The sequence below is a fragment of the Microcebus murinus genome, chromosome 22 (assembly GCF_040939455.1).
Source record: "Microcebus murinus isolate Inina chromosome 22, M.murinus_Inina_mat1.0, whole genome shotgun sequence".
Lineage (NCBI taxonomy): Eukaryota > Metazoa > Chordata > Mammalia > Primates > Cheirogaleidae > Microcebus > Microcebus murinus.
Window position 1 is genome coordinate 1,475,940 of NC_134125.1, and position 23,783 is coordinate 1,499,722.

General features: G+C 55.6%; 1 protein-coding gene across 10 annotated transcripts in view; it reads left to right on the plus strand.

Moving 5' to 3' along the window:
- RIMBP2 (RIMS binding protein 2) overlaps window positions 1–23,783 on the plus strand; it is a 156,393-nt gene that overhangs the window by 114,780 nt on the left and 17,830 nt on the right. For 9 of the 10 annotated variants that reach the window (XM_075996421.1, XM_075996428.1, XM_075996424.1 and 6 more), the window contains 8 exons: window positions 1,186–1,262; window positions 2,094–2,203; window positions 3,356–4,168; window positions 8,169–8,320; window positions 9,366–9,821; window positions 11,514–11,660; window positions 14,817–14,975; window positions 19,789–19,906. In XM_075996421.1, coding sequence (XP_075852536.1) covers window positions 1,186–1,262; window positions 2,094–2,203; window positions 3,356–4,168; window positions 8,169–8,320; window positions 9,366–9,821; window positions 11,514–11,660; window positions 14,817–14,975; window positions 19,789–19,906 — 2,032 coding nt within the window. Of the gene's footprint in view, window positions 1–1,185; window positions 1,263–2,093; window positions 2,204–3,355; window positions 4,169–8,168; window positions 8,321–9,365; window positions 9,822–11,513; window positions 11,661–14,816; window positions 14,976–17,603; window positions 18,279–19,788; window positions 19,907–23,783 lie in introns of all 10 variants that reach the window. The other variant, XM_075996430.1, reaches the window with a different exon arrangement.

A 23,783-nucleotide genomic window follows, 5' to 3' on the forward strand; every position in this document is an offset into this window, starting at 1 on the left:
AGTGGGCGCGCAGAAACCAGATCACGCCGCGTGTGGAGCTAGTTCAACAAGGCCACGTGGCCTGGGGAGGAGTAGGAGCAGCCCGTTCGGGTGCGAGAGGGTCCCTCGAGGGCCGCTGGGCCGTAGCTGCTGCTCTGTTGATGGAAGGGCCTGGAAGACGCCCATGTGTCTGGACAGGAGCTGGAGGTGGGTGGGCGGGGGTCGAGCCGCGGCCGTGGGCCGGAGGATGTGCTCAGATTCTTGGCCGGGGGAAGCTGCCAGAATGTCGAAGGCAGGAGCGACGTGGTTTAATTTCTGTTTACAAAGACGTCTCCAGCTTCCGCACGGAGCGTGTGCGACGTGAGGGACAGCGCGGGGTGCGAGGGCAGGGGCGTGCACGCAGTCACCCAGCTCACTCCTGCCCGGATGTGACGGGAGGGACAGCAGGGGGCGCGAGGGCAGGGGTGTGCACGTGGTCACCCAGCTCACTCCTGCCCGGGGACAGGACGGGAGGGACAGCACAGGGCGTGAGGGCAGGGGCGTGCACGCAGTCACCCAGCTCACTCTTGCCCGGGACGCGACGTGAGGAACAGCGCTGGGTGTGAGGGCAGGGGCGTGCACGTGGTCTCCCAGCTCACTCCTGCCCGGGACGTGACGGGGGAGGGACAGCGCGGGGCGCGAGGGCAGGGGCGTGCACGCAGTCACCCAGCTCACTCCTGCCTGGGACGCTGTGGAGTCACTGTGCGTGGAGTCCCACCCGCAGGCCCCGAGGCGGTGGGGAGGGAGGTGGTCTGGGACAAGCCCTCGTGCTGTGTCCCCTGCAGCCTTCCTGAGCCTGGGCACCGCCGGACTCGTGGGTGGTCTCGTCCCTGGGCCTGGCCCCTGGCGGGCAGAGGGCCCGAGTGGCAGTGCTCCCCGGGGCCTGGCGCGTCCCCGTCTCCTGCCTTGAGTTGGGCCGGCGGAGCCGGCACCTCGAGTCTTACTTGGTGCTCAGGCTCTGGGTTCCCTACAGAGCCCTTCCCTGTAAGGGGCCCACACGGTGGGGGGGATGGGGTGTGTGCAGGTATCTCGGGGGGCTCTGCAGGCTGAGGCCATGCCCTCAAACCCCGGGGAGGCTGTGCGAGGCTCTCCCGTGCATGGCGGGCATGGGACTTGACACCCCCCCCCCCCCGTACCGATGACAGGTCACCGTTTGTGTCTCCGCAGATGGAGAATGAGCGGAACTCCAATACCTCAAAGCAGAGATACTCGGGGAAGGTGCACCTGTGCGTCGCCCGCTACAGGTGAGGACGCCGGGCCCCTGCGCCCGTGGGCGGGGATACTCGGAGCAGAGGAGGTGTGGGAATCCCCCGTGAGCGGAGACGGCCCCTTCCCCGGGCTCCTGCGAGAAGCTGGTGCTGCAGCCGGCCCGGAGGATGAGGACCCTGGTGGGCAGACCGTGGCCGTCTGTCTGTGTCCCACGCTGCAGCGGCAGCCGGTCACCTGGCCACCTGCTGGGTGGCTCAGAACAGCGAGATTCGTCCTCCGCAGCGATGGAGGCCGGAAGTCAGGGGTCAAGGCGTGGGCAGGGCCGCCCCCTCCGGAGCCCCCGGCAAAGGCCCTGCCTCGCCCTTGCCAGGTCCTGGGAGCCCCGACGCCCCTGGGCTCTCGCGGCCTCACGCCTTCCCTGCCCCCGCTGGCGTGGCCGCCGACCCGTGTGTCTGTGCTGCTCTCCTGTCTTCTCGGGAGGACGGTCCCTGGATAGGAGCCCCTGCTCCAGTCTGACTTTATCCTAGCTCCGTTACGTTCCCTCCCGGGGACCCTCATTCTGAGAAAGGTCACATTCGCAGGCTTGACCAGGCTTAGAGCGTGAATGTTTCTCTCGGGGAGGGCGCGGTTCAGCCCGAGACAGGCAGCGCACGGCAGTCGCCGCGGGTGACGGCTGTCCTGAGCCGCCCAGCAGTGGCCCTGGCGTCCTCGCTGGTCGCCTGGCTCCCCGGCTGCGTCTTGCTGCGGTTACAGCCCGAACTGTTGTGAGGGTTTGAGAGTCCTTAGTACAAGGAGAGAGGCGGTGTGCTGGCCGGCTGGCGTCTGCCATCAGGGCCTCTGACGGAAGCCGCCTGTTCCTCCTCTAGCTACAACCCCTTCGACGGTCCAAATGAAAACCCGGAAGCGGAGCTGCCGCTCACGGCGGGGAAGTACCTCTACGTCTACGGAGACATGGACGAGGACGGCTTCTATGAAGGTCTCTGCTGGGGGGTGGCTGTGGCTGCCGCGGGCGGGGCCCGTCCACCCCCAGACCAACGTGTCCTGGGCCCCAGTTGACGTGCTGGGTTCCCGGCCCTCTGCCCGACCACCCGCTCTCCAGCGTCCCAGGTCCCCCCTCCTAGGTGACTGGCGGGAAAGCTGAGTGGGGTCTCCAGTGCTCGGCTCCGGCTGGCCTCTGACAGGCAATGCGTGTTTGCGACATCCGTCTCCGAGGAGCTCTGCGGGCCCGTGGGGCTGCGGACCCCCTGCTTCCAAGGGGGAGTCTCTCCGGCTCTCACCTGACAGCCCTGCGCCCCGGTCTCCCGTTCGGGTCCCTTCCAGCAGGGCTGAGCCCCGCTGCGGGGGCTCACACTAGAGTGGCTCTGGGAGGCTCTGCTGCCCACTTGGGGGCGGGGGCCCATGTCCGTCCTCACCACTCTCTCGGGGTCCCCCTCGGAATGTGAACTGTGGAAACGTGAGCGCCCAGGCGAGTGAGAGGCCTCGTCCGTTGTCGCCTCTTAGCCTGAGGATGAGCCTGAGACGCACCTGCCGCTCCGTAAGCCAACGTGCTGAAGGGCTTGACGCGCCAGTTCCCCGAACTTCCCACCCGCCCTGCACAAGCGGGAGGGTCCTGGCTTCTCCTGTTGCCCCTGAGCACAGGGAATAGTTCTTGTTAAACTCGTGGGTTTCTCTTTTGTGACCCCGTGGAGCTGACGGAAGCCCTGGCCGTCATGCTGGGGTTCACTTGAGTGCCATGGGGTCGCCTCTGGAGACATCCGCGGGCAGACGCCTGGAGCGTTTTGCACGGTCACCAGTCGCGCTGGACCAGAGCGGGGCTGGGCATCCCGTAGCCGTGGGGTCCCTGCCCTCAGGGAGTGCCCTGCCTGGGAAGGGGCAGCCACCGCACGCACACGGATGAACACGCCTGGCGGCGTCAGATGGCATGAGCGTCGTGGAGTGATGCGGGGAGGTGGTGGAGAGGTTGTCTTAGATCGTGGGCGGGCACGCAGGTGACGTCTGAGCTGCGGGGTCCCAGGATGGCCCTGTTGCTCTGCCTCATGCTCCTAAGCACCAGGGAGTGGGCCGGGGGGAGCGTGCTGCAGGGGCCAGGGCCCCCTGACGGTGACGGCTCTGTCCTTGTGCCCCACAGGGGAGCTCCTGGATGGGCAGAGGGGCTTGGTGCCCTCCAACTTCGTGGACTTTGTCCAGGACAACGAGTCGCGGCTGGCAAGCACGCTGGGGAGCGAGCAGGACCAGAACTTCATCAACCACGCCGGCGTCGGCTTGGCAGGGGAGAACATTCTGGACCTGCACTCGCCCACTCACGTGGACTCGGGCGTCACGGACAACGGCGCGGGGACGCTGGACCTGAACATCGACGACGTCGGAGAAGACATTGTGCCTTACCCTCGGAAAATCACCCTCATCAAGCAACTCGCCAAAAGTGTCATTGTGGGCTGGGAGCCCCCGGCGGTGCCGCCGGGCTGGGGGGCCGTGAGCGGCTACAACGTGCTGGTGGACAAGGAGACGCGGGCCAGCCTGGCGCTGGGGAGCAGGACCAAGGCCCTCCTCGAGAAGCTGGACACGGCCGCGCGCACCTACCGCATCTCCGTGCAGTGCGTGACGGGCAGGGGCAGCTCCGACGAGCTGCGGTGCACGCTGCTGGTGGGCAAGGACGTGGTGGTGGCGCCCGCCCACCTGCGCGTGGACGACGTCACGCAGGTCTCCGCCCGGCTCTCCTGGCTGCCCACCAACAGCAACTACAGCCACGTCATCTTCCTCAACGAGGAGGAGCTCGACGTGGTCAAGGCCGCGCGGTACCAGTACCAGCTCTGCAACCTCAGGCCCAACGCGGCCTACAAGGTGCGCGTCCTGGCCAGGCCCCACCAGATGCCGTGGCAGCTGCCGCTGGAGCAGAGGGAGAAGAAGGAGGCCTCTGTGGAGTTCTCCACGTTGCCCGCAGGTGAGCTGAGCCCTTCTTCCGTGGGCCACCTGAGGGAGCGGACACTGGGACGTCGCCTGCACGTGGGGCGGTTAGGGGTGGGGACAAGTGGGGGTCCCACGTGCAGTCTGCACCAGCCCTGAGAATCACGTGGAGCAGCCGTCCCCAACCTTTTCGGCACCAGGCACCAGTTTCACAGAAGACAATTTTCCCATGGACCCTGGGGAAGTTGGGGGGCGGGTGGTTTCAGGATGGTTTGAGCACGTCACAGTTATGGTGTGCTTTGTTTCTGTTATCATGACATCGCCACATATTTATACAGCTCGCACAATGCAGAATCTAATGCCGCCGCTGATCTGACAGGCGGCGGAGCTCGGGCGGTGCCTGAGTGGCTGTAAATACGGACGAAGCTCCGCTCGCTCCCCCGCCACTCACCTCCTGCTGTGCGGCTCCTAACAGGCCACGGACCAGAACCGGTCCATGGCCCCGGGGATCGTGCGGTTGACAGTGTTTCTTTCAGCACTTCTATCCTATAAAAGACAGGAGGAGAGTGAGTCCATCCCAGGGGACAGGACAGTGACATCGTCCCCACCATGCTCTCCCCCAACACGTGCTCGTGGCGTGGAAGGGCAGATGGACGCGCTGGGCTCCTCCCAGAACTGTTCCTCCTTTCTCGTTCTGTTTAACGTTTTTAAGCCACATAGATGGATTTCATGGCAGAGATGAAGTCCCATTGCGGAAGTGACCCGGGGTCCTGGGCACATGGACAGTGAGAGCTGCAGTGCCCGCCTCTGCCTTCTGAGCCGGGCCAGGGAGAGCCCCTGCTCCACTCCCTCCTGGGGAAACCGTGCAGACGGGGGAGGGGGCGTAAAACGTGGTACCTGCCACGTCTTCTCCTTCTTTGATGTCCACGATCCTGGTTGAGCACATCAGCAGCTCTTTTAATGTTTGACAGAATTCACTGGTAAAGCCACCTGGACCTGGAGTTTTCTTTGTGGAAATGCTTTAAATTACAAGTTCAGTTTGCTTAATAGAGACAGAGTTATTCAGATTTTCTATTTCCTCATTTGTCCTTTTCGGTAAGTGTGTTTTTCAAGGAATTTCTCCATTTCATTTAAATTATCTAATTTATTCTTATAAAATTATTCATAGTATTAATATATTGTTTTTAAAGTACCTTTAGATTTGTAGTTGTTTCCTCTTTAATTTTTATTAGTAAGTTATGCTTGCTTCTTTTTTGATCAGACTTGAGTTTATTTATGTTTTCGAAGATCTTTTGGCTTGGTTGAGTTTATTTTTTATGATTTTATATCTTATTGATTTCCACTCATACTATTATTATCTTTTTCTATTTATTTTGGGTTCAACATAATCTTCTAGCTATTCTAACTATTCTAGCTTGCTTCTAGTATAAATATTTGAACTGATAAGTTTCCTTTTAAGCACTGTTTGGCCTGCAGCCCACAATATGTGATATATTCTCCTCCATCATCATTCAGTTTAAAATAGTTTCCAATTTCCCATATGGGGTCTTTTTTTTTTTTTCTTTATTTATAAATAGGTTGCTTAATTACGATTATAAATATTTGAGGGTTAAAAAATACATGTGACTATTATCAGTACCTAATTGAATTATTTTGTGATCGGACAGTATACCCTATCCGAGTTTAGTCATTTGACATGTATTATGGCCATGTATATGGTCCACTTTGGTGAATATTCCGGATGTACTTGAAAAGAATGTGTGTTCTGCATGTCTGGTGTTGTGGTATATAAGTGTTAATTAGGTCAAGTGATTTAATAGAGCTCTTCAAATCTTCCATATGCTTACTGGGTTTTATTTATTTACTTGTTCTATCAGTTTTTATTGAGAGTTACTATTTGTCTTGTTTTCTCTTTAGTTTTCCCAGTTTTTGCTTCATATATTTTTAAGCTCCCTTATTAGTTGCATATACATTTGAAATTGTAAACTATTCCTAATGAATTAATCCCTTTCTCATAATGAAATGTCTCCTCTCTGGTGGTGTTTCTTGTTGTGAAGTCTATCTTGTTTGATATTCATATGGTCACCAGCTTTCTTATGCTTAATGTTTACATATATCTTTTTCTAACCTTTACTTTCAAATTCTTTGTATCTTTATATATTTAAGTGTGTCTCTTGTAAATAGTCTGTAGTTGGATCTTATAATAGTCTGACAATCTCTGGCTTTTAATTGGAATGTTTAGTCCCTTTACTTTTAGTGTGATTGTTGGTACGACTTGATGTAGTCTGCCATCTTATTCTTTAATTTTCACTTGCCCCCTCTGTGCTTTATTTTTGTTCATCTTTTCTTGCCTTCCTTTGGGTTGACTGAGAATTTTATAAATTCCATTGTCTTTCTTCTATTGACACTTTTTGGGAAATAGTACCTTGTATTATTGTTTTAGAGACTGTTATAGGGAGTACAACATGCATGCTAGCTCATTACAAATTACCTCAAATTAAACATTCCAACTTATTTACAATGGAAAAATAGTACAGCATTATAATGCCATGTGTGCTGCTTTGTTTCTGTTATTGTTTTTATATATTTTACTTTTACATATTTTACAGCCCCTTAGTACATTATTATTTTTCTTTACATATTTGCCTTTGAGAAAGTTGAGAAAACAGTCTTCAATATTCCCCAACCTATTTATAATTTTCACCACCCCTTTTTCCTCCTTTTTGAGGAAACTGGGATCATTTCCTCTTAGCCCTGAAGAATTCCCTTTAGAATTTCTTGAAGTATGATTTTTTTTTTAATCTAAAATAACTCATTATTTCACCTTCCCTTGAAACTGTTTTTCCTGGATTAGAGTCCTAGACTATTTTTCTTTTCAGCACTTTAAGGATGGCATTCCATTTTCTGTTGGCCTTCATTGTTTCTGTAACGTGTTAGCTGTCACTGCTATGGTTTCCTTCTGGCAGCTTTCGAGGTTTTTCTCCTTGGTGTTCGGTAGTTTGATTCTAAGTGCCATTGCTTTTGCTTTATTTGGGTGAATCCTTCTAGTACTTCCAGTGCTTATTAGCAGACTGATTTCCCTGAGCCTGTTTCCTCATCTGCACAATGATGATGTGCTGTGAGGATGACGTGATGTAAAGCGTGTAAAGGGAGTGGAAGAAGGTGAGGTAGTCACTGCTCTCTGGTCTAGAAAGTCCTTGGGGACTTGAGCAAGGCGTCCGAGTACCTGAAGCTCATAGTCCTCTTCAGAGTTACCAGTATATTCCTTCCAAAGCAGAGTGATCCGCACTTTCAAACAGGAAGATCTGGGGAGTTTTACCCCAGACCTGGAGGAAAGGGGGCCACCCTCAGGTGTCAGAGCGGAGGGTCAGCATCCTGAGGGCACCAGTCTCCACCTGCAGTGCCTCATGACGTGGCCACTGCTGGCCTGTGGCCTGGGTTAGCCACTCAGGATGCCTTTCGGGAGATCAGCGAGCTCAGTTCGGACTGGCTCAGGCACAGAAGGGAACACGGCAGCTGATGCAACTGAAAGTCCGCGTGAGAGCTGGAGTCTCAGCTCAAAGGGCTTCATCAGAGCCTGGTGTCTCTCCATCGTTCAGTGTTGCTCAATGTCACGGGTGGTAGACGGGTGGTGAGGTTCAGGCTTGTGTTCTCTGGGGGACAAGGGGGCAACAGGGATCACTTCCATCTGCCAAGCGTGGGCATCTCACCAGCCCTCCCTGAGCCTGTCTCCTGGGCTGGGTGGCACTGTCCAGTCACATGGACTGAGAACAGGGGAGGGGATGGCTTCCCCAGACACAACGGAGCCTCACATTTCCAAGACAAGGATGAATAAATGCTGAGTTTAAAAAGAAAAGTGCAGCTGTGCATCCTGGTAGCTGGTGGCGTCTCCCACGGCGTTTCTGGTTTGCTTGCAATGCTCCGCGTCCTCTCCCGTCTCTCCCTGGTGACCTTCCTGTGAGGCAGGCAGAGCGCAGTCACAGCCCACCTGCCAAAGCCGTCCCTGAAAACGCCTCTTCCCTTCTGTCCCCTCCCAGGCCCTCCAGCCCCCCCACAAGATGTCACCATCCAAGCTGGGGCCACCCCCGCCACCATCCAGGTCTCCTGGAAACCACCCGCTCTGACTCCCACCGGCTTGTCCAACGGAGCCAATGTCACCGGCTACGGCGTGTACGCAAAAGGGCAGAGGGTGAGTCTTGGAGGGGCCAGGGCTGGGGTCATCAGGCTCTGACACTGCAGGGACTGGCCCCACGTGTGCTCAGGGGAGCAGGGACGACCCCCTCTTAGGGTTGATCACTGGAGCATCCTCAACCCTCAGTCTCCACCAGCATTTATCCTGCCCCATGTCCACCCCAGCCAAGGATGGTCCAGGAAACGTCTGCCCCACTGTTTCTGGCCCCTTCCTGTTTCCAGAATTTTCTCTGTCTCCCTCCCCTCACTGATTTCCTGCCCAGCTCCTGGCTTTTGTTTGTTTGGTTTGGTTTTCCTCCACCCGGTGTTTAAAAGTTCACCTCTCTGAGTCCCCTGGTATCAGAATTTACCCCCACAGTGACTGCCTTACTCACGGCAACAAACTGATTCTTGGCCAGATGTTACTGACGGCCAAGTGTGGGTCCCTCCTGGGACACTCTGCAGGGTTGGGACAGGCAACTGGGCCTTGACGCCAGGAAACGGGGGAGGCCCTGGTGCCCCGTGGAGGGGCCCACGCCAGCCCCCCCCTGCCTGGTGAGAAGCAGAAGCAGGGGCCCGGGGAAGGCTTGGGGAAGCTCCCTGCCTCCCGTCCCCGCCGGCCCCTCAGGAGCACGGGTGGCCGGGAACGGCCTTGGGGCCTTGAGCCGTCTCTGGCTGCCCGGCTGCCTCCTGCGGCTCCTGGCTCTGCCCTCCGCGCCCCCGCGTGGCAGCCCCAGGGTTGGGCCGTGCCCCTCAGGAGAGGCCGGAGCCCCTGGAGTCCCTGTCAGCTTCTGCCTAGCGGCTTGCTTCCCTCCAGTGCGGCGGGAACGCCGTTTCCAGACTCCTCTGCGGCCCGGCCTCTACTCTGAGCGGGTGCAGAAGATGGGCGGTGAACGGGCCTACGGAACCGGCCGCGCCGATTCCCGACAGCCGGTCAAGGCCCCCGCCACACTCGGGACTCCCCGGGCTGCGCGACTGCACCGGGGTGTGGGTGGCCCCATCCTTGGCCGTGGGGCCTGGCTGGGGCCCGGCGGGTGCACCAGGACGGCGCTCTCTGTGTGCAGGTGGCCGAGGTCATCTTCCCCACGGCGGACAGCGTGGCGGTGGAGCTCCTGCGGCTGCGGAGCCTGGAGGCCAAGGGTGTGACCGTGCGCACCTTCTCGGCGCAGGGCGAGTCGGTGGACTCCGGCGTCGCTGCCATTCCCCCCGGCCTGCTGGTGTCCCCACCCCCACACCCGAGGACTGCTCCCACGCCAAAGCCACCAGCCAGTGCCGGAGCCCCCGATACCAAAGACGAACACTTGGGTCCCCACGCCAGGATGGATGAGCCCTGGGAGCACGGCCGCACGCCTGCGCCTGCACACGGGCACACGCTGGAGCCGCCGGGACTGCCCGGCTCGGGGAGGAGGTCGCCTTCGCCCAGCCGGATCCTGCCGCAGCCGCAGGGGGCCCCGGTGTCCACCTCCGTCGCCAAGGCCATGGCCCGGGAAGCCGCGCAGAGAGTGGCTGAGAGCAGCAGGGTAAGCTGGGTCGGCCCCCTGGTGGCCCCTCTGCTCCTGGAGCGCTTCCTGTCCCCCGAGCCCCACACGGCAGCCAACCCCTCGGCACCGGAGCCTGTGCAGGAGACAGGCCCCCCAAACACACACCCAGAGCTGTCCTGCGGGCTTGGGGGGCAGAGGCGGAGCCCGCCCTCGGACCTTCCCCTTGGACGTGTCTTGTTCCTGGCCCTGCGTGGACTGCATTGTTTTCATTTGCAAATATTTAGCCAGAGCTAAGGACATGCCAGCGCGTGCCTGGCTTGGAAGGTGGGCTGAGACAAACCCACGCGCAACAGGGGCTTTGGTCTGTGCCGTGGGATCTGAGGGTCACCCCCAACTTCCCGAACGGGGCACTCCGGGGTTTCCCTCACTTCACAGTCCTAGCGCGCACGCGCGTGTGTGTGTGTGTGTGTACAGACACATACATATGTAGACATACACATCTGTACACATACTTACGCATATGTTGTGACATACAGAGGTGTGTATGGACACACACGTACGCACGTATTTGCATGCCTGTTACTAGCAGTTTTCTGAGTCAAGCAGAGGGAGTATTTGGATCGAGGTAGGGCCACATTTGACCTGAGGTGTGCAAAGAGACGTGAACTTTTAAGAAATCTTCTATAAAGTGACGCCTCCCACCCAGGACTCGGGGAGTAGGGTCTGGACCGGAGCCAGACCGTGTGCCCCTCTCTGCCTGGGACAAGCCCCCTCCTCGCTGTGGGGAGCCAGAGTCCCCATCTCAGAGGCAGCGGCGCAGCCCCCGGCTGGGGCCCTCGGCACCGGGTCAGCCTGTCGGGTCTCAGCAGGGTGGCGACGCCTGGAGAGGATGGTGCAGGTGCTGGGACACCCCCCTCCCATCAGCCCCTCTGGGCACACACCCCGAGGGGACAGCCGAGCAGCGCAGGTGGCATCTGAGGGGACAGAGGGAGGACAGTGGCTGAGCAGGGGCTTCCGTCGGCCCCAGCCCTGGCCCCTGGCACACTTGCCCAGGCAGCGCCCCAGCGCCTCCTGAAAAAGCAGGAATTCAGGAAGTCTCCTAGTTTGTTCAACATTGGTCACTTATACTTTAAAACACACACACATGAATTTGTGACCTTTGACTAAAGGAATGCCTTCAGAACGTGCAAATCCATCTGGCTCTGATCGGCTCACTGGCGGGAGCCCTAGGCCACAGGAGGCCTCGGGAGTTGGTGCTTTTGGGGGAGCCCCAGGCAGGGAGGGGGTGGTGGGGGTGCTGCCCCTCTGCCTTTTGGGTGCGGCCATCACTCTGGACAGGCCCCCTCGGAGGCCTCGGGCTGACAACCGTAGCGCTCTCCCCAGAGGACCAGAGAGAAAGCAGATACTTCTGAGTTTCTAGAAAGCATTAATTGATAAAATTAAAAGCTGGGCAAAAGTGACCCGTGGAGGGCGGTGAGATTTTCGTGTGTGTCCATGCATTACCTTGAGCACAGGTAGGCGTGATGCTTGTCAGTGTGGGGCGCCTGGTGTCGCCCTGCTGGGACAACGTGGGGAACCAGCAGCCTGGGGCAGGGAGCGGGCGCGTGGCCAGGCTCGAGCTGCAGGGCCCAGCAGTGGGCCCAGCACGCCTGGGAGCTCTGGCGGCTGCTCTGGCCCCCCCCCCCCCCCCCGAGCTCCCGCTCAGCCCTGCGTCTCCTTTTTCTTTCCAAGTTAGAGAAAAGGAGCATCTTCCTGGAACGGAGCAGCGTGGGGCAGTATGCCCCCTCAGACGAGGAGGATGGCTACGAGCCCCCCGACATCAAAAGGAGAGGGGCGTCCGTGGACGACTTCCTGAGAGGGTCTGAGCTCGGCAAGCCGGTGAGTGCTGGCCGCCCACGCCGTCGGCGCCCGGCGGGCAGCGGCTTGGGGCAGGCTCCCTGGAAGTCAGGAGACGCGGCCTCCTCCCGCCACCTTGGGTGCATGAGAGGGGGAGAGATGTCCGCCCGGGTCGAGACAGTCATGCTAGGGTTGAAGCTTAGGCGTAACAATGCCTGTGCATATAACCTCATTTGGGGACGATTTCAAAAGTCTGAATGTGAGACTTCCTCCCTGCCCCGATCCTCCCTGCTGGGGTCTGGTCATGGGGCCAGTCCCGTGGGTCGGGCTTAGGGGTAGTCTGCAGGTAACCACCTGCTCTCTGTTTAGGCAAAACCTGCCATTTGTGTATTCACTTCCCTTAATTGGACAGATGTGTTTTGGACACCGGCTCTGCGCCAGACGTCATGGGGGATTCAGAAAGAAACTGACCATACCCTGCCCTCAGAGCGGCAGAACGTCCGAGCTAGATCGTAAATAACACGTTCAGCCCATCCGGGGCCACCTCATCTCGCGCGTTCTAATGGAAATGCCCTCGAATGGCGTGAAGAACTGAAATCGGACAGCAGGAGGGTTGGAATAGCCAAGGGCCTGAAAGTCCTAAAATCTTAGGATGTCGGATCACCCAGTGCCGTCCGTACCTGCTTCTATAGCAGGGCGGCCTGACAACCCGACAAGAGGGGCGTTGGGGTCCCACAGACCTGGACTAACCTCCTGACTCTGTCCCCGCTGGTCGCAGCATCACGCGTCAGAAGCCACCAGCTCCTCTAGTCATGAGGGGCTTCCTCTGTAAGAGTAAAATCATCCCATTTGCATTAATTTTAGCACAAGAAACAGAATGCCCAGCTAATCATGACTAAGATAATAGAGATATTTCGTTACCCCATGTCATAGGAAGCCTTCCTTGGGCACCTCCGCCCGCTAGCCCGTTACTGGTTTTATCTCATGAGTTTAGCAAGCCCGACACTCCTCATGGGCAGAAGCCTCACCTTTCGGCTGACCACTGTGTCTGCAGCGTGTCACAGATAGGAGTTGCTCAAATATTTACTGAATTAATGAGTGAAGGGAGGGGGGAGGCAGAGGTTATAGCTGTTGCCTTAATTCTCCTAATACTTCAAAGGTACCATCATAGTAAATCCACAACAAGAAATGTTTGATATACCAATGATTCAATATACCAATATTTAGTTATCAGTCGATTTTTATTGTAAAGCATTTTATTGACAAATAGTTGAGATGATTGGGTATACGTAGACATTGTCCCAATCAAATCAATCAGCACGTCCATTGTCACCCACACAGAACATCAGATCCCAGAACTTGTTTTCTTGTAACTAAAAGTTTGTACCCTTGTTAAATCTAAGAGAAGGAAAGAGGCTTTTAAGTGGGGAATTTAATTTGGGATTTCTGTTCTGGCCAGGGCAAGGTGGGTTGCTGGGCGACAGGAACCGAAGTTTGTTGTAGTGAGGTTTAAAATCCTGTCTTGTGTGGGAGGAGCTTTGCCTCGGCTTCCTTGTGAGTGAACTTGATCAGCACAAGCCTCCTCTGGCAGCTGGCCCGGTACGTCTGCTCAGGTGCCTCCTCCGGTGCCTCCTCCGTCCCAGGAAAGGGTCCACCTGCTGGCATTTGCAGCTGAGGACTGAAGGGCAAGGCTGTATGTCCCCCAAGGAAAAAGCACACAAGAGGTGGCGTTTCTAAGGCCGGGTCCTCTGTCGGCAGACGCAGTGGGACTGCTTTGGGCGCTCAGGGTCTACCGGACCTAGCCCCTGGCATCTCTCACCAGGTGGTCACCTTGAGCAAGTCACTGGACATCACCTGTACCACACTCTTCTGAGGGGAGAGCTCCTCCTTCCGTCCCACGAGTTTATCCCCAAGTCACCGCTGGGCTTGAGCAAGATGAGACTGTGTTCTTATGTCCTCCCCGTATGCCTTGGGAAAACCACATTAAAAACAGTCTGATCCTTGTTTAAAATCAGTTCACTTTCACGTCTTCCACTTGTTGCTCGAGTGAAAGAATCAGGGCTGGAGCGGCTCAGATGCTGGTGTTGCAGACTGCTCCGCCGAGACGGCTGCTGTGCGCCCTCTTGCGGGCACAGTGTGGAGAAACACCTGCCTGCAGCGCTCACACGGTCCTCGGCGGGCCACCGGCTGGCTGTGACTCGCAGTGCTTACACATCTTTGTCTCCGTTAGTCACTGAAACCCGAGTATTTTTAGTAAACATGTCACAGAATGCTATTAGACCCATTTGTCTTGCTGCCCACGAGCAAAATAAAGAAACTGTTCTTAATCAACGCCATGTAGCAAACCAGAACATCTTTATGGATGTATCACGTTCACAGGTCTGAGCTCGTCAGAGCGTGCAGTTTGAGTTGCTGGAGCTTGGCTTGTTTTGCTTTAAACACTCGAGTCATCGAGCGATGGAGTGCGTCGTTTGCAAGCGCAGCGGCTGCTGAGCTGAAGTGGCACCGCCACCACCAGTCTGCCCGGGCCACCGGGATCTCAAAGTTGGCACGTTCGCAGCGTCCTCTTAATCTTGAGAGACATGTTCTGTCAAACCTTTCATGCCACCCCAGCCTCCTCTTCGTGTCCCTTCCTTCCTCTGGTGTCGGGGACCACCCAGCCTGCAAGGGGCCTCCGCCTCCTGCCCCGACCGGGCCGAGTGGCGAGCGCCTGGTGCTCTCTGAGATCTGAGGTGCCTTTCGTGGCGCGCACGCACCACTGTACCGCCCCAGCCCCACCCTGTTCACGTGCAGTGTCTAGTCCCTACTGTCATTGGAGCTGCAACTTCTGGCGTGACCCTTTGTCCAGCCAGGGAGTTGGAGAAGCTGAGGGTACCCAGAAACGGGACGTTTTGCCTGTGTGTCTCATGAGCCCCAACAGGTGTTCCGGCTGCTGGAGTTGGGAGACCTGCCTTGGTCCCATCTCTGCCATCCAGCTCACGGTGTGGCTCGGATGGGGATGCCCTCTGTCCTCGCTTTCCTCACCCTAAGCTGCACGGCACACGCCCACACACCTGTGCACGTCTCCAGGCGTCGGGCTGTGAGAGCTGCCAAGAGGGGATGGGGCCAGGCAGGGCAATCTCGGCAGCCCCCAGTGCTGGAGGAGCCACGTGGTGCTGAGACGCCATTCCATCAGTGTCCCCTCTTTTTGGCCCCCAGCCCCACTGTTGCCATGGAGATGACTACCACACCGAGAGCAGCCGGGGATCAGACCTCTCCGACATCATGGAGGAAGACGAGGAGGAGCTCTATTCTGAGATGCAGCTGGAAGATGGGGGACGGAGGCGGCCCAGTGGCACCTCCCACAACGCTCTCAAGGTCAGTGGCCTCGGGGAGGGGACTCGGGGCCCTCCACATAGTCCGGGAGCCAGAGGGGCCTCGCCTTGCATAGCAGCCCCTGGATTTGGATTCGCTTCTTTCTCACTATTGAATCTGCATTCAGGAATTAGCTGTGCCCCCCGCCCGGTTTGGGGGAATCCACATGGTGCCTTCTAGGGGCCCTGGCACTGTGCTGGGGTTGAAGTGAGAGGACAGGAGACAATTGCAACCCAGCCTTGGGTCTCATCCTGGAGAGAAGCAGCCTCCGAGTCAGAAGTGGGACAGGAAAGCGTGGGGCCAGGGGGCTGCACAAGATTCCTTAAGAGGAAGGAGTCAAGGCGGCCCTGCCCTGTGGGTGGGCATCAGCCCAGCAAGGCGAGGTCGGAGGAGGGCTGGGTGGGTCATCCCAGGGGCTGATTACACAAGCCCCTCACAGGCAGGCTGGTGGGTCCAATGCCCTGTCCAGACCACCTCCTGCTAGGCCCAGCACCCGCCACCTGCTGCTCCCCAAGGCGGAGGGCTACCTTCATGAATACTGAGGCCACCCAAGCCGGCAGGTTGGGTGTTTCTAGAGGTGGCGACCCTCTTTCCTTGCTGCTGCTGCTGACGGGCAGTGTTCCAGCTCGCACCTTTGCCTGCGCCACGGAGCCACGGGGCTGACCACCTCTGGGCACCGGGCCCCGCGCTAGGCCGAGGGCAGCCCCCGACCTCCAGTAGTTCCCAGTCCATCGGGGAGACAGACACAGGGCCAGGCCACTAGCAGGACCTTTGTGGGTTTCCAAAATGAAAAACGCCTTGGAAAGGAAACTCCTGTCAGGGGTGGAGCCTCTAGTGTCGCGTTTCTCTGGCAACGCAGAGCCGTGTGCTCTGGATGGTGGGCAGAGGCACATCCGAATCTGGCCCACCCACACGGCACCTCCTTGCATAGACAGACTGACCTATGTTCTCCCAGCAAAGGCCGCTGGCAGGGCCTTGGGGGATATCTTGTCACCAAAGAACATGCCAGATCCCTATGCAAATCTTGCATGGTTGCAGCTTGCGTGCAATTCCTGGTGGCTCCCTTCTCCCCTGCCCCAGCTCCCAGGGTGACACCATTGAGCAGGATTCACACTGGCCTCTCCTGAGTGGTCCAGCCTGACCCCACCTCCCCCAACTCCCCACGCTGTGCCCTGGAACCTAGCGATGCCTGGAAGTGCTTATGAATTGGGCTAGGTGAGGGGTACACCTGTTCTTCCCACTTGCTACAGTGATTTTCCTTTTGATGGAGGAAGATTGGGGGGTGGTACTTCCCAAGAACAGTTGAGCAAGGAAAGGAAAAGTCACTGCCTCTCCTTGGGAGGAAGCCCAGGGGGGAGAGCATGTTGGTTATAAGGCCACAGGGCCAAGCCCCACCACACAGGCAAAGCCCCCCCCCCCACCTCTTAGAAACAACAGCGCAGGGTCACGTGCAGGAGGGCGCAGGGACGGCAGCAGGCTCACTTCTCCTCCCATGTAGTGTGCTTATGGATCAGGAGATGTCACAGGCTGGTCTGGGTTTCTGGATTCTCTTGGGACGTCCCAAGAGGTGGCGGAGAGCTCTGGCTGGGCTCCCGTTGGTCCCCACCTGGCCTGGAGAGTCCAGGGGTTATCTCCCTGTGCTCTAGGGTGGCTCTTTCTGGGTGTCCTTCAGCCGATCCTGGTTGACATTCCCCAGAGTATGCACGCCAGAATGTGGCCTCGGCAAAGGGGAGAGAGACATCTGCCCCAGAATGTGTGCCCAGGGGGCCCTCTCATCTGGCTGGTAGCCAGGTGCAGGCCATGGCAGATCCTGCACCAGGTAAACCCCAGGGGGCCGGCATAGGTGCTTCACCTCTACCTGGCAGGGGAGGCAAGGGGCAGGATGTAGGCCTGAGAGCCGGCCAGGGCCCCCGAGAAGAGAGGCTGGGTAGGAGTGTCATTCAGTGTGATTCACATTTTTCAGGTGGAGGGTGAGTTTGAGGGCTGTTCCTGGCAGAGAACAGGATGCCTGCGGAGACAGGGCAAGCGTAAGTTCCACGAGTTTATCAAGGAGCCCCACGGCGCAGCCAGCCCTGCGCCAGGCGCTAGAGACCGCCGCGTCTCCGACACCGGCTCTTCAGGGCTCCAAGTGCAGGGTGCAGAGGACAGACTGGTAGACTCAGGCCTTTGCCCACGGTAACCAGTGCGATGGTGCGCTGGTGCTATTCCCGGGCGCTAGTGTCTAGGTGCCTGGTTTCACGTAGCTTACGTTATTTTAGCCGACCGAGAAGAAAGGTGAGATGCCAGCAGGAAGAAAAGGGGGTGCTGAGTGCGAGGAGGAGAATGTGGCTGAGTGGGACAGACAGGAACGGGCCTAGCTCTCTGGGGAGCCAGCGCCGGTCAGCTAGACTCCAATAGCAGCTGCCTCGGGGTTCTGAGGACACAGCAGCGGCGCGCCTTGCAGGGGTTCCCTGCCCCCCCCCGCCCAGCTTCTGCACGCTGGCCGCACCCGCCGGAGCATGCCGCAGCCGGACGCATGCTCTGCGCCCTCATCGCCTCGGACACTAACGTGTGTGTTTTCTCCCCCGCGCCCACTTCATGCGTGGTCACGCCCTGCCCTCCCCACACCCGCCCCGACACGCCACCCCCAAGGAGTGCTCCGAGCATCGGACCTCCGAAGGCGCTTTCTCGGAGCAGCAGCCCCGGCACAGGAAGAGGCTTTTCAGTATCCCCGAAGTAGCGGAGGAGGAGGCCGAGTGCTGCGAGCTGCTGCACAGGCAGGGCCTCCGGGCGTCCCCCAGGGCCCGGGCGCTGCTGCCCGGAGAGCCCAGGCGCGCCAGGCTGCGCAGGGGGGACGAGGCTCCGCCGGGCTCCCGGCTCCCAGCCTGGCACAGGGTCCCTGGGGCCGCACCCTACCTGGAGGACTGTCTCCCCGAGGACAGAGGCTGCCGGCTCAGCCGCTCGGCCGCCAGGAGCCCGGACAGTGGCCTGGACTGCGGCAGCGAGGAGGAGCTGCGGGCTGGCCTCGGGAGCGCCACGGCCGTGTGCAGCCCGGGGCGCTGCCCCTGCGCCAGGACCCCGCGGCCCGCGCTGGCCCGGCGGCGCACTCTGACCCGGCAGAGCAGCGTTGAGGAGGACTTTTGGGAGCAGGAGGACCCCGGTGCTGTCCTCAGGGGCGAAGAGAGGCCTGCCCCCAGCAAGCACGGCTGGGACGAGTCGGTGGAGCAAGAAGAGTTTCGGGGTGTCTGCAGGAAAAGCGTAGCCGGGCCTGACAGCAGGGCCGCCCAGCACGCACAGCCGGCTCCCCGCGCCTCGCGAGGCCCTGCGGTGTGTGCAGTAAACCGCCCTCACTCCACCCGCCCGACCGATCGTCTGCATTCTCTCATTTTGTTTTTTGTTTTTTTTGGGGTTTTTTTTGGTGTCCATCCCTGGGGAATCTCTCGCTGCTGCTCTTTAGTTTTCCCTGCGTTTTTGATTTAAGTCCCATTCGCTTCCCAATCTTTTGACCATGCTGAAGATCTTTCCTTTGCTTTAGATATAACGATTCCCGCCCCCCAGAATCAGCGATGATTGTGGCTGCTTTAATTAAAGGACAACTGAATCTAAATTTTAATTAAGGGTTAGCTGAACTGTGATTAGCTCAAAGTTTGACAACATATTTTTTTTTTCCAAAATGATCCTTAGAGACTTATTTGTAACTATTAGTATTACTGAAGGGGTTTTTTTCCACTTGTTTTTTTGGCCTTCATTCATAATTGGAAAAAATGGAGAACAATTATTGAAGAAATCTACTTTTGCATATTGTTTCCAAGGTTTTTTTGGCTTTTACCCCCTGGTTTCTGCATTGACAGTCTGCAAAATGATTTTTCCATTGTCCGCCTCCACCTGTGGCTGCAGACATCCGTGTTAGCCGGTTTGGAGAGTAGGTCCCATTCAAGGCTTCGTTCATCTCTGCACTGTGTCCTTTCTCCAGAACATTCGCTCCGGTCATGCTAACCCCTCCACTGAAAGACAGGTGAGCCGTCCACATGGTGCCAGGCCTCGGGTCTGAGCCACGCTCTCTGATGAGTCCACCAGAGGCGCTGAGCCACACCCCAGGACTCACCCGCCAGCTGCCCGCAGCCCGCACCCCAGGCACGGGACCCCTGCTCACGGTTTACTCCTGTGTTCCTGAGAACCTCCTCGCTCAGTGGACTTCCTAGCAGGCTGGAGGTTTTTGTTTTAATGCTCTTTAGCCAACTCCACTCTTAAGTCTGAGTTAGGGGATGCGCTTTCCCGGAGAGGAGAGCCACCCGAGTGAGCCCTAGAGTATCACCAGCAGCTTCAGATTAGGGCGAAGGTGTGTGCGTGAGTTTCAAAGCTGATAAAATACGGAAAGTTTTTGGAAACATCTCCTACGACTTATATCTAGGCAGGACATTTGGAATTGCAGCACTGACCCCACTTTTGTGGCAGCTGCCGGGGAGTGGGGCAGGGCACATGGAGGCCAGGCAGGGGTGAAAGCTCAGAGGTGCCCACAGCGGGATCAGTTGTGTTAAACCGTTGTCATTTTGGTCCAAGGTGTTTGGCTTCAGCAGCAGTAGCAGCAACAAAAAGGTACCTCCCCAGGAGTTACTTTTGCCCCAACCCGAGTGTCAAACTGGGACTCTGACATGGGGAATGGGGTGCCAGGCAACAGCTTTGTTCTCTTCCAGGGCATTCAGCTAACCTTTCAGTTAAAAGCTAAGTTTAGTTGCCTTTAGAGCTTCTGCTTCTCAATCGAATTGATTTGGCTAACTGAATTCTTTCCTCCCAAAGGTTGGCAAGACTTACGACTTTGTCACTGTTTTGTCTTTAGATCTTAGGAAACCCGGCGTCTGCAGGACGGGCAGATAGGGTGGATCACGTGGGCCGGAGGTTTCCCCGCGGCAGCCCTGGTCCTCAGCGGTCCCGGCCGATGCCTGTCCCGTCCATTGGTTAGTGGCCCGTCGGCGCCTCTCTCGCGCTCTTTCCACCGCAGGGCATGTGGCTGCTCAGTCCTGCATCTAAACATTTGGACAACTTTTTTTAGGAGTAGCATTTTCAGCTAAATACAGAAAACTCTCAGTTATTTATGGCAGAAAGAGGGCAAGAATGGCACAGCAGGATAAATAAAACCCATTATCAGTATCCTCAAAGTATAACATTGGCTTTTTATGTCAGTCTTTTCCCTGCCGACTTTTCGCTGGAGAGCCTCTCAGAGTAGTGCTGATGGGGTCGCCTGTGCCCACTGCTTGTCCTGGCTGGGCTTTCCTGGAATGCCTGGGGCTAAAGCCCATGGAAGCAGGCCCTGAGTAACTGAGAGTTTCTGTATGGGTATGACACGTTGGCAGCTGGAGCCGAGAGCCACAGCACGTGCTGTCAGCCGAACGTGCCCCTGAACTGTGCCCCATCATCCATCTGGTCACCTTGCCACTCCCGAGTCATCACCTGGCATTCTGTTTCCATTCTCTTAACTACTTTTTGGAATTCGGCCAGCCGTGCTGAAAGCTGTCATCGTAGCCATCCCAGTCCACCTGCTTCGGGGGTATGTGGCTGAAGGTAGGATGGAAATACCCCAATTATTGGAATGCATCATGGCAACAATTCCAAAAAGTATTATGCACAAGATAATGGAACCCGGTAATCAGCACAAATGAAAACACACATACACATACACACACGTGAAACAGAGCAATGAGAACTGTTACTTGAAATAGATGAAAACAAAACATCTAGATTTGGTGTTACAGGGCTGAAGGAAAACAATGTCCAGTAGTCTAGGCTGCTGAAAAGTGGACTCTAATCACATTCAAATCATTGAAATTTAAAAGACAATTGGTCATCTTTCCTACCGGCTCAAAATGAAGAAAGACTTTATCCTTTAAAATTGTGCCCTTCCAGACTTACTTTCTTATACAATTCAAACAATAGGCGAAAAAAGTTTTTTTTTATTTTTTTTATTTTTTTTATTTTTTTATTTTTTTTTTTGAGACAGAGTCTCACTTTGTTGCCCAGGCTAGAGTGAGTGCCATGGCGTCAGCCTAGCTCACAGCAACCTCAAACTCCTGGGCTCGAGTGATCCTTCTGCCTCAGCCTCCCGGGTAGCTGGGACTACAGGCATGCGCCACCATGCCCGGCTAATTTTTTTATATATATATCAGTTGGCCAATTAATTCCTTTCTATTTATAGTAGAGACGGGGTCTCGCTCTTGCTCAGGCTGCCTTTGAACTCCTGACCTTAAGCAATCCGCCCGCCTCGGCCTCCCAAGAGCTAGGATTACAGGCGTGAGCCACAGCGCCCGGCCGAAAAAAGTTTTATCTTTACAGTGTTTAGAATGTTTTCATTATTGATTGATTCACTGACACAGGGTCTTGCTGTGTCACCCAGACTAGAGTCCAGTGTAGTGATCATAGCCCACTGTAGCCTTGAACTCCTGGGATTAAGCCATCTTCCTCCCTTAGTCTCCCAAGTAGCTGGAACTACAGGCATATGCCATCACACCTGGCTAATTTTTTGATTTTTTTGTAGAGATGGGGTCTCACTATGTGGCCTAGGCTGGTCTCGAACTCCTGGCCTCAAGTGATCCTCTTACTTTGTCCTCCTAAAGTGCTAGGATTACAGGTGTGAGCCACCGTGCCTGTCCTAGAATGTGTTTACCAATAAAAAGTTCACAGAATGTTAAAGATCCTTATAAAACACAGTATTTTCAGTTAACTGAAAAATAACAAAATACACACAGATTCGGAAAACGTTGATTTAACTTACTACAGATCAACTGTTAATAGCAGTTACATATATGCTGAGCCTAAATTCCTCTGGAGTGTTGTAAACCTAGTGTACCATGCCAAATCTTCCTTTATTTTGTGTATAATTCCTTCTGTAACAACTACAGAGCTTAAGTAGGTTCTCCTGGCTCTCAAATGACCTGTCAGAGACTTCTTGTCTTGAGAGCCAGGTTGGGGGAAAGCCAGTCTTCCTGTTCAAGGCTCTGTGTTTTTCAAAACTCTGCTGTTGAGGCTGGTTTCGAGTCTTCATTCGATTGCAGTTTAGTGAATGAAACTACCACAAGCATTGCTCATTAAGTGAACTGTTGAGGTTCAAGCCACGGGAAGCTAATGTTGTAGGCAATAAGAAAGGGCATCCTTTGGAAGAGGCCCGGTGGGTCTTCTATTCCAATCTCCTAGGCTGAGAACTGAAAATTGTGCACTGCGACAAATCTCCACTTAAGAAAGCAAAGGAAAAAAACCCTGTGCTTGCAGTCTTGCCAGGGTGAACCTCATCTTCAGACAGTCTTAGAGAAGAACCTTTTGGTTGGATTTTTCTTAAGGTGAAAAATTCAAAAGGCTGCATACATGTCTTAAGTTTAGTAAGACACTCGTTAAATTGGTTGAAAAGAGTAATTCTGTGTTAACACCTTAACAAAGAAAAAGCCTCTTAATAACATAACTAAAAAAGTGTTAAGTAATAAATCCATGATAGATTTGCTTTAATTGTGCAGACTTCTTATCATGTGGCAGCCCACAAAAACACATAAAAACACAACTAAAATCAAACACTTTACACACACACATATGTACATATACACGACTTGGTGCCTATTATATTTTCAGAAGGAAACATGGTGAAGTGTGTTTATAACCTGCCTTGAGGAGGAATGCAAGGGGAGCAGCCTAGGGGAATGATCAGTCGGCGACGTTCGGACAGACACCATCTTCCTCTGGTTCTCATTTACTTAGTTCTGTTTTCCTTGTGAAACTATTAGAAACTAATGTTTTAGAAATCTGCTATATTCCAAAAGCATCACCTTTCTTTTTCAGAGGAAATCAAGTCTGTAAACCAGACTTCCTCGGTGTATTTTTAATAGGCAATGGTTCCACAATTAAATGAAAATACTGTAACTTTTAATATTCTCTGCCTTTCCAAAATTTAAGAAAAAAACAGTGCCCTTCATGATTTAAAAAACAAAAGTTATATAGCTCCACATCTGATAAATCCTAAATCGTATGATTAGCATGAACAGGCCTCTGAACACTGGTAGACATATCCAAAGATAGATTCAGTTGGATTTGGGTTTTTCCCTTTATAACTCTAGGTCTTTGCATGTATCTTGTTATTTGCCTGTCAGATAGAAGGCCAGAGGGTTTACCCTTGTGACACCGAATTGTCACGTTTGAGAGGATTCTATTCTTACTAACCGACTCTGAAAATGTCTTCCACTTTGTTTCATTTTGCATTCTTCTGGCTACTGAGCTTCCGGGATGAGGAAGTACGGCAGGTTTCCTTCTGTGTCTAGAGAGGAAGAGTGAAATGTTAATAACTATGTCGACAAAGGTTGGCCCTTTAACAACAACCTAAAAAAGACACTCTTCCTCGGGTTTCCCCGCAAGGACAGAGCTGAGAAGCTGTGAAGTCTGTTTAATGGCCGCTTCCCTTTCTCTCCGTAGAGATTACAGTGGACAGTAGCAGTGGAGGCTGTTGGTCTCGGTCAGGTAGTGAGGGCCACATTCCTCCTGTAGAAGACGGTGCTTGTTCTCGCAGCACCTGTGGACTCAGGAGCCGGCCCAGGCGGCGAGTCAGGAGCCCTGACCTCCCTGCCCTCCCACACGGTAGGCAGCCCCTTCTTCCTCCTGGCAAAGACCCCCATCCCTGCAGCCAGGACACCTGCGCAGCAGGGCAGGGCAGTGCCCACTCCCTCTTGGGGTGGCCCTGGAGGCGCAGGTAAGTGCTCCCTTTGGCCCAGCCTGCCAGGGAGAGGGACGAGCCCCCTGTTGCTCCCTGCAGGCCCTGGGCTGTCCCCACTGCGGCAGGTGCTCGGGAGACATGGAGCCCCC